Genomic DNA, 15,316 nt, shown 5'->3' with positions numbered 1-15,316 from the left:
ACGTATAAAGAATTGACAGATAGATGCACTGACGATTAAAGTTCAGCTACAACTATGCTATCTCCAACTGATGGGCACCCGCCACTCTGTGAACCTCGGCAAATTTATGACCCGTGTGTATTTTGACATGTGTAAGTTACCATGGCAACTACCCTATCACTTGCAAAAGTTCCTCTTGAAACATAATCAGGCTTCAGCGGACAAACTACTTAAGTTGCACTCCCCGAATTTTTAACTGCTCCTCCTCATATCCTATCTCAGATGATGATTGCATTACATGACTAAGCGGGCAAACATCCAGCCTCGTCAAATTCTTGGAGTGAAAATGGAGAGTTTGGCATCAGCTCATGAGTCTCCAGGGTAGATTGGGCGCGACGAAAGATCGGTTCCAGAACACCGTAATCCTGAGAGACCGATCAATTCTGAGCTGAGGATGTTAAGGTTTATATTAAAGACTAACAACAACAGTCACAATGTCCAAGGAATGATATGGAGGTATTAAGAAGGAAACATGATCCACACACAAGCCAAGGACTTATCACACACACACACACACTGGCCTGGGAGTGTGAGTGATGGAAAATGGCGTGCCTCAAGGAGGTACCTGTTGTTACCATCATGGCATTGTTAAATCCGTTTTTCAGAACGAAATGTTAGCGGAAACATAATTGGAAGGACCTCATTTGATCCATGGGGGGAGGAGGAGAAGAGATAATGTCCTTGTGAATCACAACCTGATTAATGAATAACTGACTTTGGCTAGAAAGCTATCCATTCTCATAAAAGACCTCTCTTCAGAACCAAACAAACAAATCAAATATTCTGGATTCACCCAGAAAGGTAATGGGTCCTGACTGAACAATGATGAATGACACTTAAAAAATTTTGCATCATATCTGTATGATTCAGAAATACTTTCCACTCCAATTATTCTGTGCAGATGCCAATACTTGTACTCGGTGATGATGAATACTTTTTTTTTAATTGTTTGGCTTTATTTTCATACCTTTCTTTTTCTGCACTGCAATGCACTTTGACTCATTCAAATCAAGTCCAAATTATTGTATACACGCACTGATGGTATAGCACCACATAGTCATTTTCCAAACTATCTTTATGATTTTCATCACATATTGCCATATGAATACATACACGTATGCACTTACTTATTTTGACAATAAAAAGGACCCTTTCATTTTTGGTCAATAATCTATTACAGAGTATTCAAAGGTAGCAAGATAACTGAACAATTAATGGCTGGTCTAAAATCAATATTGCTCTGAATACATGTAAACCTGATGTACAATGATGCACTTATCATGGGGAAAAGAAAACTCTTATTATTTTATTGCCAGAATATTTTGTGTATCATTCTTAATTATCAACTGATTGATAAACAATAGGTTTTTTTAAAGAGAAACCATGATTATCCTCATGTAAAGGATGTCAATTCTTTCACACGTCACTTTAAAACTTTTGATGAGAATTGTTCTTTCATAGAAGTTAATTCTGTTTGCGCAGTGAATGTGGCTACAATGCAACAATGTCATTGTCATGAAACCAAGATATGGACATTCACTACATAGGCCTACATGTCACATTTTTTTTTTAAAGTTTGAGACATTTAGCAGGTAAAAATGTCTGTTACCTTGGTCTCATCTGCTTAGTATTTTCCATTTATGTTGCCAATTTTTGTATGCACTAAAAAGCAATCTCTTATCATATCTTTTGTTTTAATTTGTAATATGTTATAACATGTATTTCAAGAGGTACTCTGATATTGAGAGTCAGCTGTACGTATCAAATATTCAACTGGAAGTCGAAGACTAATCCAAAGCCGGTAACCAGGGGTGAGTGTGTTATCACTTGTTGGAGATTGTGGGTGACAGGTTTCGTTGACCTATGACCCCTATACTCTCATCCAATCAGTCTGCACCTTCTCCAAACTGTTTACCTTCAGCAGGTGCCCCTGCTATTCAATGAGAAGAACTCCTCTCTCTGTGATTTCACTCAGTAACCTGTGGGATGCCATAGTTTGGATTATATATCATATCGTTCTATTACCTCTGAAGTACCTCGTAAATAACGACCAGGGCTCTTATATATTCTTCTTCATTCAAAGGCCTAAATAAACGCTACTTCTCTGATATAGACATTAACATTTGAAGAATTTGATTGTAAAACACATTAAGTGACATTTTTAAGTACCGTAGGTCCACCATCAGATTGAGCAAAATAATATCTTTCTTCTGATACCACACTTGTTGCATAACAATGAATACTCCTGAAGTTGTGATAAAAGATATGATGTATTTTATATTTTCTTTGTGGGTTTTTTTCAGCAGGTTTAACTGCAAACATCTTTAATTTACAAGAAAGGATTTAGCTCTCTTTCCTATGAAATTCTTAATTTTCTATTACGTGACTATTAATCAAAATCTCTCCATCCTGTGAAATAATTAAACCTTATCTTAAAGTCTGATTTTAATGAAACTCAGCACTTTTCTGTCCTTTGTAATTAAACCCAACAAGTCCAGCGGTGATTTTGCTGCCAATGTTATCCCATTTGCCATCTTTAAATTAGCAGATCTATCCTCTAAATTTTACTGCATATGACATATTAATTGAAGATTACATGGAAGTAGACTAATTCAACAACATCAAGAAATCAAACAAAAATACATATTAAATTCGAAAGATAAACAAAAAATGTAATTTTCTAAAATGTGTGGTCAACATAGAAATAATATTTGTTTCGTATACAGAATGTTGAAAATTCTGCAAACCACAACAAAGAATTGAACAGCAGAGGTCTCAGAATGAAAATCTTTCATTTACTGTATTTTACATTTCAAAAAAGAAAAAAAAAAACCTGAATACAATTTAAAAAGTATGGCAAAAAGATATCAATAGCACAAAAACTTGAACATTGGGTAGGCTTTCCCTTTAAAGTCCTTGTCAAGCTGATCTTGACCATGGCAACAGGCAATAAATGGACAATATGGAGCTATTATGATGATTTGTGCACAGTTCTACGGCCTAAAATGATCACGGGGGGGTTTGACTTCGACTTCTATCCAGTAGAGGCTATAGCTGCAGGGAATATTTATCCAGAAAAAGTGTGCAAATCTTTTAAAAAATAAAAGCTGTGCTTGACAAGTACGACCCAAGTGCAAAGTGTGTGAAGGTGTAAAACAAATATGAAGTCATCATATCCATCAGACAATAATCTGCACCTCAAACACAGGTTATGACAAATGATGTCCCATTGATGTATCATGGTAAATAGAGTCACATGTAATCACTGTAGAGATATTGTCAATATTACCACTTTACCAAAAAGAGTTTGTAATGAAAACACTGATCTGCATTCCTTGGGAGTGTGCTCTTGCAAAGTCGTGTCAATATTGAGAGACAGAGAGAGAGAGAGAGAGAGAGAGAGAGAGAGAGATAGGACTTTATCACTTCTGATTGATGTAATTTAGGTTGTTATGAATATTTACAGTTCAGTTGGAATGTTTGAGGTGAGTGTTCTCACCCCATGGAGTTCTACCCCTATGGTGTTCCACAGCACAATCAGTGTGCACATGTACAAGGTACAAGTACATATTTGTACCTGTCATTGGACATGGACAGTGTATGAATTTACACACAAAAGGATTTCCTCATTTGGCGCATGTGTAAATGTGTGTGTCTGTCTGTCTGCCTGCCTGTTTATTCATTGCTTTTGGTTTGTTTGATCCTATTCCAGAAATATGGCCTTCTGCAGAGCTTGTGTGTATACTTGAACAAAATTCCAAAATCCCAATAATTATCATTGTCTCGCACCAAACATAAAATGTATTGAATATCAACAGTCATAGCCCTCTAACCTAGTGAATTTTCTGTACATTGTTCGAAAGAAAGAAATATATCCATGTTTACAAGCTGACAAATGGTACCACTACTACTGTTTTTATTTCATATTTAGTCTTGCGAACCGATCAACGGCATGGTTTCCATGTCACGTTCCTAGAGCAATGTGTCAGGATGGATAAGGTTATCATTTAATCAAATCGAAGCAGAACCTTTTTTTACACTAATAAGCTCTGATGCCAGAAGATTTGCATATCATGAATAACTTTAGCCTAACCTGACAATTTCTGACACAGTAGGCCTGTTCATTCATGTTCAAAGTCAACTTAAAAATGCAACATGATCACTAGAGTGATCATAGTCACATTAGCAACGCACGACATGTGTAGGTATCATAACATGCAGCTACAGCCCCCCATGTTTAGTGTATTCTTCTCTTCCATTTCCAAAATCTCTTGGTTCAAATGTTTGTTCTCTTATCTCCTAGGCAATATGACTTCATTGTTGTGAACCCTATAACATCACATTGCCTGATAACAGCACACAGAGATATAACCTGCCACCTATCTACCCTCTAAATATTTTGGCAGACAAGTGCATCCGCTATACAGGAAATGATCTGTTACTGATTTACTCAGCTGCTCTCATAGCAGTCAAGGGAAATGAGGGGGAAATGCACATATTTTTATGCTGTCAATTCCAGTGCAGTTACAGCGTACACTGATATAACCCACGACAGCAGGGCCGGAAAGCAATGGAAGGTTCATTTATATCTGATTGCAACCAGTGTTCAACAAACCACAGCATGCACTTCCTTCTGTAATGTCTGGGAAGTTCAACTGGTGGCAAAACACGCAGCCAACAATTTCACCTGTTAAAAAGTCTTAATTCTAAACAAAAGTGCATTTCCTGCCTACCTAATCTAAATTACTTTGAAGTTCTATCATACTGCTAGAAAAGGGAGCCTATTATCAACGAAAGTTCAAAGTTATGGCTGCGCAATGGTGTAGACACAACCAGTACTGAACTGGCATGGGGAATTACTTCAGGAATAAAGGATTCAGCTGGGTACTTCCATGCAGTAACATATAATTCAAAGAGCAGCTCTTCCTTTCTTACTTTTTACATTTGCCATACTGCAGACAAACAAATGCACTTTGAATATAATGTTTTTATATTGTACAGTTCTGTAGAATTACTTGAAGTTTTTACATGGCATATTCATTTGAATGGGCAAATGTGAGCTGAGAAAATTCTAGATCTTGGTCTTCACTGGGGGGAATGGCAGATATCATATCCACCACGAAATGTAATCACTCTGTTAATCAATTTCCATTGATAAAAACGTCTGGCAGCTGACCTACATTGTACAATATCATAACAACAATCCTGGGTGATCATGATACAGGGCGAGTGACTGATCAATAAGCCTTGAAACCACAAGGTTGGCTACTGATAAAACAATCCAGGAGGAACACAACTACTTGCAAAAAGTTGGATAGTACCAAGTCATCGGTAACACAGTAATTCCACAACTGTATCAAACCTTAAAACAAGTTTATTTTGCATACTTTTATACTGATATTGCTAAACTCTTTGTATACAAAAAATAAGGGCACATTTTGTGGTGGTGGTGGTGGTGGTGGTTACATATCGAGTCCTACTTACAAGGCAATACCCATAGAACTGTTTTCAATTCCTTTACAATGAAAAGGTAGACATAAAGGTGTAATAATACTTTCTGCTACGCATTGCTTTCATGCAGGAGTATTGCATTTTCTTTTATTATTATAATTTCTTTTTTCTTTGGGGGGGGGGGGGGGGAAATTCCACTCCTTTAGCTCCAGAAGGTGAAGTTAATTGCAGTGAAATAACACGATTCCACAACTCTTCAGATGTTGCAAATGAATTGAAATTTGTACTCCTATGGGTTGATTCTGTTCCAGCGTTATTTGTATGTTTTTGCTCTTATCCCTCACTAAAGAGTGGGAAAAAAAATGTCACATGGCTTGCTCAATGAGGATTAGCATACAAGGACATCATACTGTACCTTGATAAACTTGTTGAGGCACATAGTAGCTTGGGTTGCCATGGATACTGACGGACACTGCTACTTCCCCTTCATCCGTGCTTCCTTCGTCCGACACGCTGCTGTAGGAGCAGGGGAAGGTGAACGGCATGAGCTGAGCCCCAGATGGATTCGCGCACAGCACACAGGATGCAAGCAGTCCCAAGAGCAGTGACTTACACACAGTTCCCTCCATTGTCAAAGTTTTTGCACTTTGCGCTCAGAATGGCACAAAAATAAAAAAAGAGAATGCAGCCGATGGAGAATTTGTAAGCAGTTTAAATCCTCTATCCTGGCTCCTAATTCGCACTTGGTAGAGATGGAGCTGATGATGCCTTCTCCAAGAGATATTCACACCTTTGTCTCTCTGGTCTCTTGCTGACTGGATGATATTCCTGCCTTAATCCTAGTCTAGAGAAGGAGGAGGAGGCGGATGAGGAAGTCAAGAGTCATCCCAACACAAATGATGAAGCCAATGTCAGATTTAGCTCCTGTTTATCCTGCAAAAACATCATGGACACAAAAACAGACATTAATTTGGCTGAGTGGTGGATGGTGCAATTGCACTAACTTTGCAGTCTCAAGAAAGATGCAGTGAAAAGATTTCAACGCATTTCACAACCTGGCAGAACTTCCCGAGTCACAAGAGCTGCGTGCTTACAAATCTCCGGATCCAGAAATCGTAAATTGGGATGTACAGTGTAAGTTGATCAGTGGAACTTGCATACACTGCACACAGCTGAACTGGACAGATAGGCACTTGTCCCTTTGGCAGACAACCTGTCCACTGTCTAATAAACTCTCTCTTTTTTTTCATCCCCTCAGCTGTAATGTGTTGTAACTCCCGTTGCTCAGAAATCTCTGCCCAGCCGTCAAAGCCCCACCCACCGTCCGTGAATGTCAGAGTCAATTTTCTAGCAACTGGATGCATCTCTTTCAACAGTCTTTCATGAAATATAAATAGACAGCTACCTGTCTTTTTCTAGGAACTAGATGTATCTCTTTCAGAAGCTGTTCAGGGAACATGTGAACAAACAGCTATGGCTGGCCAAACCTAACGATGTTATGTTAGTTTGCCTGTGTGCTAAATACACTTTTCTTTTTCTATCTTTTTAAACATAATCTGCATGAAATTCTAAAAATGTCCATGCACTACTTTAAAGCTCTCGCAAAATTTGCGAAATTAAAATCATGCAAGTGAAAATTTCTGGTTGTACAGTATGAACTAGACCCACTAGGTTGCAGTAGTGGATGGGTGAACACTACATTGAGTTACTAGAGTTCATGGACAGGTGCATACAATACATTGTGTTCATGACTGAACATATTTCTTTGCCAAGTTTTAATCTAATTCAGGGCATGTTAAAACAGGAAGAGGAAATGTTGTACCAGCAACAATGCACTACATGGGTAAAAGCAATGATTCACCACATAATTAAGAGAAAAGGGAAATGCTGCAACTGTTTTGGGATAATAAATCAGCTTCCCCAGCCTGGATTAGTCTTACATTGCTGTAGTGAGACAACAGGAGTGCTATCACTTTCATCTCTCTATTGCTACAAGAAAAGAACAAATGTAAATATGCCTTTTTTTCAATATCTGTCATGTTTTTGTGTCTGAAATATTATGCTTATATATGCTAAATTCCAAAGCAAACTTCCCAATTTTACTGGCTTTGAAGCCCTTTTTGAAATGTAACAAGGACTACATAGCTGAAAATGACGTGGTGGAGAAAAAGAGGTGCACTTACAATATTGTAACTATTCATTTCAAAACTTGGTAGTTTGAGATTTGACTGAATTCAAAGTTGTTTATAATCATAAGTTGTTTGTACATATTTATGAACATCATTGTTATAGTTTTAGGGGGATTTTTATCATTTTATGATAATCTTGACTCTTTTTTTTGTCAGAATCCTTCAGAAGCCAATACATTCAACTAATCAAAAAAAAGACACAATGCTCTACAAATTATGGTACAGTCTTCTTCCATACATACATTTTCCAGGTGTATATAGTTTTTAGTTTATAACAACAAAAACATGCCTGAACGAGTAAATGAAAAACATTTCCACTTTTTTAGTGTTACTCACAAAAATTTCACATTAAATCACATGCTGTGTCACTTTCTCAGGGGATCAACTTTAATATATTCAGTATAATATATTTCCACCAGGAGTAAAAATATCGCAGAGATGATACGTTTATAAATAATTCATGACAGCTAGATATATTACGAAAATTTCTCATTTCGATTACAATGCATACTTATAAATCATGGAGATTTCGCAGATGGAAAGTATTTTTGTTGTGATGCTCATAATCTTTCAACCATGTGATCTAGAAGTAAATTTCCCGATTCTCATTATACAAGTACATAAAATTTGTGGCTTTAAAATTAAAAAAACAAAACAAAACAAAACAAAACAAAACAAAATCCAAACAACCAAACCCTAAATAAAGAAAATTCAACAATCTAAAATCTCACCTATCACAGCTACTTGATAAACCTTTCATGGGAAGCATACCACAAGAGCGAGCAAAGAGAAGTTGGCTATCTCTTGTCCTCTGTGGAAGAGTCTGGGAGGCATCTCAACATCTAAACAGAAATCTGGAGCAAGTCGCGTCCCTCTGCATCCCCTCAGCGGACAGTGGAGAATACCGTGATCCCCTGGCACCCGCTAGCTAGTGGAGAGGAACCAGGGAACAATGTGTGATGTATGACAAGTCACAAAAAAGCCACCCAAACCCCGGACGACATACCACGCTCCAAATGGTCTCCTCATCCAAAACCAGCGATCCTGATAAGGATTCCTCTCAGCTCCCCACCCCCTGACAGTTCCTGAAAAGATTAGCCTCCAGTTCCCTTCGTCCCACTGATCTCCCCAAATTTCAGTCAGAGGGGAGGTTGTGTAGGGACAGCCCACATTTCTGATTTAGCCGTTGTTGTTTGATTACAGTCTCTGTCCCCTTTGGAATACAAAAGAATGACTGGTTTCCCCTCTCAACAATGTCACTCAACTGTCAATAACTTGGCTGACTAACTGGGGTGGAAGCCAATTAGATTCAAGGACCCATAAATTATCGAAATGATATATCGCTCCGAACATTCTGACACCAACATCTCTCCCCTCCCCCCCCCCCCCCCCTTGGTAATATCCTGGTTACAAATCTGTGTCTGCCTTGAAAACGCCAAGGGCCAGGGGCCTGTAACTAACCAGGTCTTTTCCCTTGTTTGTCTATGTCCCTTTGATCTCTCTTCATTCATAATTTCCCCTCTAAGTCCTGACATCACTACCTTCCTGCATAAACAATTTGGTGCCTCCCTGAACTGTTACTGTCTGCTCAGCATTTTAGTTTGTCTCCCTACATATGATTTGCTCAAATCACACATACAGTGGATACTTTATGTAATATTATTGCCATCCGCCCCTCTTCCCTCTCCATAATCTACCTCCCTACACACACACCATCACCACACAATCCTCCCTCGCACATACACAAACAATCCCACGTACAAAAACTCTCTCTCCCTCCCTATGATGTGCATATTCCCCCCTCCCCCCCATCTTTATCATTTCACTCTCCCATGCAACTGGATTTCAAAAACATGTATCGTAGATTCTCCAGCACCACCTGTAATCCCTTATGAATTTATCTGTACTACATGCACCATACAGGCCCTAACAAACAACCCCATTTTAATATGACTCATCCTGGATACATTTTGTAAATCAATCCACCTGCCCCTTCTCACCCCCCCTCCCCCTCCCCCTCCCCCCCCCCCCACCCAATTTCTCTACCTTTCTCTATCCTGCCCCTTTCTCCTGCCATACACAAGGCAAGGTCACCCTCATAATTGGGCCAGCATCAATCACCCCTATTCACAACAATGGATCAGACCACAGGGCAGAGCTGTCTGTGAGGAAGACTTTCCACCAATGGGAGCACAGGGATTACTGAGAGGTTAGCGATCTGTGTCAGAGGAGGAGACTTGCTGTCTCTGTGTGTCTGTGAGACACACTCACTGACCATCCAAGTCTTACAATTTCACTCACACACTGTACATCGTAGGTTTCATTTAATAGCCGCTTATCCTATCAAATACTAGTAAGGTTTAATCCAGCGATTAGGCATCCCTATTTTCAGCTCTCCTCTTCAAGTACCCAAGTAGACCATTGTCTAATGACTACTCCATGTCTGAAGGACACAGTTCAGTTACTACATTTGGTTTGCATTCTATTCATGAAAAAAAAAATAACAGGAGAGAAATGTTCTCCTTGCTGGGGAAGCAATTAATACATGATAATAACAACATTGTGCTACAACATGATTGAAACATTGCAGCTATATTAAAAAAACATTGAAGAAGAATATCATGATCAAGAGAAATTACACATTGCCTTGATGATGCCTGAATAGTTAAACCCTTGTTGAACAGAGTGCATGTATTTACATACATGGCTCCAAACAAGATAATTCCTGAGATGAACAGATACACAGGGAAGGAAATACTGTATACGCTATATATTTCGCGGGGGTTTTATTTTCGCGAATTTCGCGAGTCGGGAGCTATTCACGAAATTAACAACACACGAAAATATTACCTTCCAAAATGAATCCCTTGCCTTGATGATACGAACATTTCAGTACTAACATTAGTATACCATGTCATGGCTTACCGAACAGACCAACATATAGTTACTGGCTAAGCTTGTTTACGTACATATAACACGTCCACGTCTACTTAAGAATACTGTAGAGAGCCAATTCATTATCGCAAGGGGACCACTCGTCAGAAATCTAGCGCGATGGACTTAACCACTTCAAAAATGTTGAATTCTAACTTACTACTGTAGTTCGCAGAGTTTGGTAAGTTTTTTTCATGCAGTGTATAACTAGTATCATTCTTATTTGCTAGTAAGTTGAAAATTCACACTTTCTTTGCCAATTCATATTTTCTCTGGTCCCCCCATCGCGAATTTAACCACTCGCGAAAATGTGTGACAGCGGCAATTCGCGAAAATTTATGTACGCGAAGATTATAGTGTATACAGTACCACATTCACATGTACACCTCACTGTTCTAAAATTAAAGTAACATCTCCCAAAAAGTGAATGAGAATGTGAACAACTAAAACTCAATGTGAAGAGGTAATTTCTTTGCAGCTAAATTTCAGATGAAGTTTGACAATTAAAATTCAGCTACAGTGTACTGTAAAAGTGGAAATTTTCGCAATGTTGAAATTTTCGCGATGTTGATATTTTCGCACATTTCGTGCAACCCGAAACTAGCGCGAAAATAAAAGCTAGAGAATATTTTTGCTTGCCATATGTCCCAGTAGTTGATGTCTGATTCCGCGAAATTAAAAACATGCTAAACTCTTCTTACCCCGCCGAGCGCAAAAAATTAGTCACGCGAAAATATCCACATTTACAGTAGTTTACTGGTGCTTGATACCCAAGGCAGATTCTACTCTGAGTTTCTTTTTTTGTTGGGGGGGGGGGGGAGGGGACTAGGGGGAACTTTGCATTAAAAAAGAAAGCTAGACAAATACATAATATTCAATACAGAAAACTGTTATGGTGCCCTGCTTGTTCAAAAACAGAGATGTATGCCTTAAACTACAGACTTGCAGATGGGAAGGGAGAAGGGGGATGGGGAAAGGAGGGTGGGGTGGGGTTGGGGGGGAGAAGAAAAGGTTTGTTCTGGTGAGTCTTCTATACTGCCATACTTCTTTTGAAACTTTTACGATTTGCGGTTTTGGTATGCGTCAGGCTGAAGACTGCACACTGCAGAGTAACTCATTAACTTCGCACAAATAGCAAAATACAATGCGTGTCCAGGTACAGTGGTGGACTGTTCGGTGGCAAACACAAAATGAATGACAAGAAACAAATCCTCAGAGAGCACCTCTATTCAATTATTTCCATTGATGGCGATACCTTGTTTGAATGGCTCCTGGTTGGGCAACCACAGTTCTCACACATTTTCAATGATCGGCTTTGTGTTCTGTGTCCATGCATTCTTCCCGTTTCCTGCCTGCTGTACATGTAAGAAACAAAAGGGCACTTATCGCACTGCATAAAACATGTGCCGTCAATGCCCTTTTGTTCACAGTGGAGGGCATTACTGCTACACGGCAGCAACCAAGACCTTACTTGTTTATGTTCCACTATTTAGGATTCCTGTGTTTGACATTTCTGAAGAGAACTTGTTCAACACCATATCAAACTTCTAAGATTTATTGCTTGGACTTCCCAAAAGCAAGGAAATGAGTCATTTTCCTATTGCCATATATCACAAAAAAAAAAACCCTCTTTAGAGCATCCCCACATGATAACACACATGGCACTATGAAGAGCTTACAATCCTTGAATATAAAGGAAACTATGTACTAGCTCTAGCATCACCATGTGGAACAAGCAAGCACAAAATGTTTTTTTTTTTTTTCCCTCTCCAAATTCTCACATAATAGCTCAGGAATTATTCGCAGTCCAATACGAACTGTATCATGGCCAAACCATGCTGAATCTGCCAGCCAAGTCATACACAATTCATTTTGGTAGAATGCTGTGCACTACTGAACAGAAAAAGATGGTCAGATACATACATAGATATTCATTATGCCTAATACGCACATTTCCACGGACAATGTCATGCTACCTTTATTCTTGACAGGACATCTGGGTAGAACCATCAAAAACCATGTGTGTTTGTTATGCATTCTTTCATTTGATTTTAATGTTTTGTTTTTGTTTGTTTTTCATCAAAAGTGAAGCACACTATTAAAAGCAACCTCCTTCCCCACTCCCCTCCCCCCCCCCCCCCAATTCACCAGCCCTGCAATTGGTAAGGCCACAATGAAGATATCTCTGAAAACTACCACTAGTTTCCATTCCTCTGAAAATCAGAGCAGTACCAGCATTGTTCCTGTGAGTCAATGTTGATATCTTACCATCACACATGATCTCTCTGTAAAAGTGCAATGGCCTACACTTGTACATTTACAACTTTAATACAGAAAGCCTCCAGCAGTTTGCGCAAATATCTGATACTGGACCCTAGAACTATCCTGGGTGACTGGGAGAGGGGGTGAGATAGATTGGGAACAACAGCTGAATCCCCTTGCTGCTTTAAAAAACAAAAAAAAAAAACAAAGGGAATGAATGATCATAAAAGTTGAGAAAATTAGCTTCTCACTTAAAAGGATGGTATAGTTTTGGTTGAGATGGAGCTTCAGGTTTCCAACTTTTGTGTGAGATAATGAGAAATCTCTCATGAAGTACAACAGAGCATACAATTCTTTGAAGTGGCTGAGATATCCAAAAGCAAAGAATTCCTAATAAAAGGTCGGATCCACCATTTTATTAGGACCACTTTGTTTTTGGATATCTCAGCCATTTCCAAATCGATTTTCATCAAATAAACTTTGAATACCTCTTAGAACTGTATGCTCTTCAATATATATCGTAAGTGGTTTCTCATAACATGTATCTCGCAAAAAGTTAGAAACTGAATTCCCCAACTCCAGCAAAACTATACCATTCCTTTAGACTATAAAAGACTGGGCTACAAACATTGCTACATCAATATGACCAAGGTTCCAAAGAGCTTTCAGGGGAGATACTTGCATGTTGCATGCATGTCAATATGCAAATATTATTCCCAAATCGAGGATGATTTCATATCGTCGAGTGAGAATGATAAGGGCATTTTAAAGTTGCCACTAAACCCATAGTGTTTGAGACAACTTAACACCCTTTTCATTCGCAACCGACGATTTTATCTTGTCAGGACATAAAAAGACACTGAAGATCTAACATGGAATCACCCTGAGAAATAAGGAGACTCATCGGCTCATTTCAGAAATTATTAAAACTCCAGCTCTGCTGACTTTACATTTTTGTTCTCTTGTATCTCTATGTTGTTAAACAGGTGGAGTATACCAGTCACATGAAATAACTTTTATCAAATTCACCTCTCTCACAACCAAATACAAGAGGGCATCTACAGTTGTATATCATTTCACAAAATGTATGGAAATATGAATAGTTCTAAGGAGACACGGTTCATAGTTTGTCTAAGCATGTGAATTAATTCCTACTTATAAGCAGTTTGCACAGGCACAACCTGTGTACCAATTGCCAATTTGTGCAATACCACATAACTTTATTTAAGTTCACTGCAGGAAAAGAACTCAGGAGATAACTGGTATATGAATGTCTACAGGAGGAATTCCGGACAATTTTCATAATTTCACCTCATATAGTGCGTAAGTTGGTAGAGCTATGTATAGATTTATGGAATTTATTGTGGTCCTTGAGCAGATAAACCAATACTCTGAAAAAGAAAACCAAAACAACTTACACTAACAAGGATGATGACATAGAAACAAACATATTCCAGACTATAATTTTGTACATACACGTATATGTAGCGATGTTATTCCATCACAATTCGACAAATCCTGCATTCTTATGGTGAAGCTGCTTCGAATGTCATCATCCTTGTTCACTATTAAATTTTGAATTTTTCCAATCACTATGAATTTTGTAACTTGATCTTCAGCTAGCATAACCAATTTATAGATGTTCACATGCAAAAGTCTGAAAATCATGCGGAGTCCTCCTTTAAACTTCAAAGGCCCACCATGAATCTTTTGCTTACCAATACACCTGGGGTAGCTACATTGTACGCATGACTGTCAACAAGAGAAGGTAACATCTCACTTGACACATAACATCACACCTGTACGCTGATAATCGACCATTCAACGAACGGCACACTTTAACACACAAAGAACTGCTACAGGTGAATGATAAACTCCTCAAAGCACAAACCAAGCCGTGTGTACGGAACTGCTGACTCACCTGAGGTCGTGTCAGGCAAATATTTAGCTCCACCAGTGCTCAGACGACGTCTGTCTGCCATCCAAGGTGTCTACACGCAGAACAGGAGGTCCAGAGGTTTCCATTAGCACCCTTCTTCCATGATTCCAGCTTGTCTTTATTGTGACTCCACGAATCTTTCTCCCTCCACTCCAGTCTCTCACTCACTCTTGACTCTGAACCTGACTGAGAGAGATCTGGGAAGACCTTTGTCCCTTCCATGAAGGCGATCCAGTGAGTCACCTTGCTCCCAGACTCCTCCATTCATGCTATTCCACCTGGGGATCAGGTAGGCTAAAGACTTGAGCAGAAGGGGTTGTTCACATTGATCAGCATTTTCCAGTACCCTAAACACTGTCTTCTGATAAAACAGCTCTATAAAAGAATACAAATTATATTGATGTATCTATACAGCATGCAGTAAGATCCATTATTATTATTATTTTTTAATTACTTGAGATAGGCGCAATTGATGATACTCCCTGTTACTATGACAACAGAA

The 15,316-nt window shown here is 38.8% G+C and overlaps 1 protein-coding gene and 1 long non-coding RNA gene across 2 annotated transcripts in view; both read right to left on the bottom strand.

The window, feature by feature from the left end:
• LOC139718667 (reelin-like) overlaps window positions 1-6,119 on the bottom strand; it is a 105,552-nt gene extending 99,433 nt beyond the window's left edge. The window contains exon 1 of the mRNA XM_071630123.1: window positions 5,906-6,119. Coding sequence (XP_071486224.1) covers window positions 5,906-6,119 — 214 coding nt within the window. The remainder of the gene's footprint in view (window positions 1-5,905) is intronic.
• Window positions 6,120-8,547: 2,428 nt separating this feature from the next.
• Window positions 8,548-15,109, bottom strand: LOC139718642 (uncharacterized). The gene is made up of 3 exons (XR_011710044.1): window positions 14,797-15,109; window positions 11,869-11,968; window positions 8,548-8,607 (listed from the first exon to the last, which is right to left on the bottom strand). It is a non-coding gene; the product is annotated as an uncharacterized lncRNA (long non-coding RNA).
• Window positions 15,110-15,316: the final 207 nt, after the last annotated feature.

Source organism: Diadema antillarum, unplaced genomic scaffold (assembly GCF_040938485.1).
Source record: "Diadema antillarum isolate AM-2024a unplaced genomic scaffold, OU_Dant_1.0 scf00000098, whole genome shotgun sequence".
In the NCBI taxonomy this organism is placed as follows: Eukaryota; Metazoa; Echinodermata; class Echinoidea; order Diadematoida; family Diadematidae; genus Diadema; species Diadema antillarum.
This window is presented reverse-complemented; position numbering and strand designations above follow the sequence as displayed.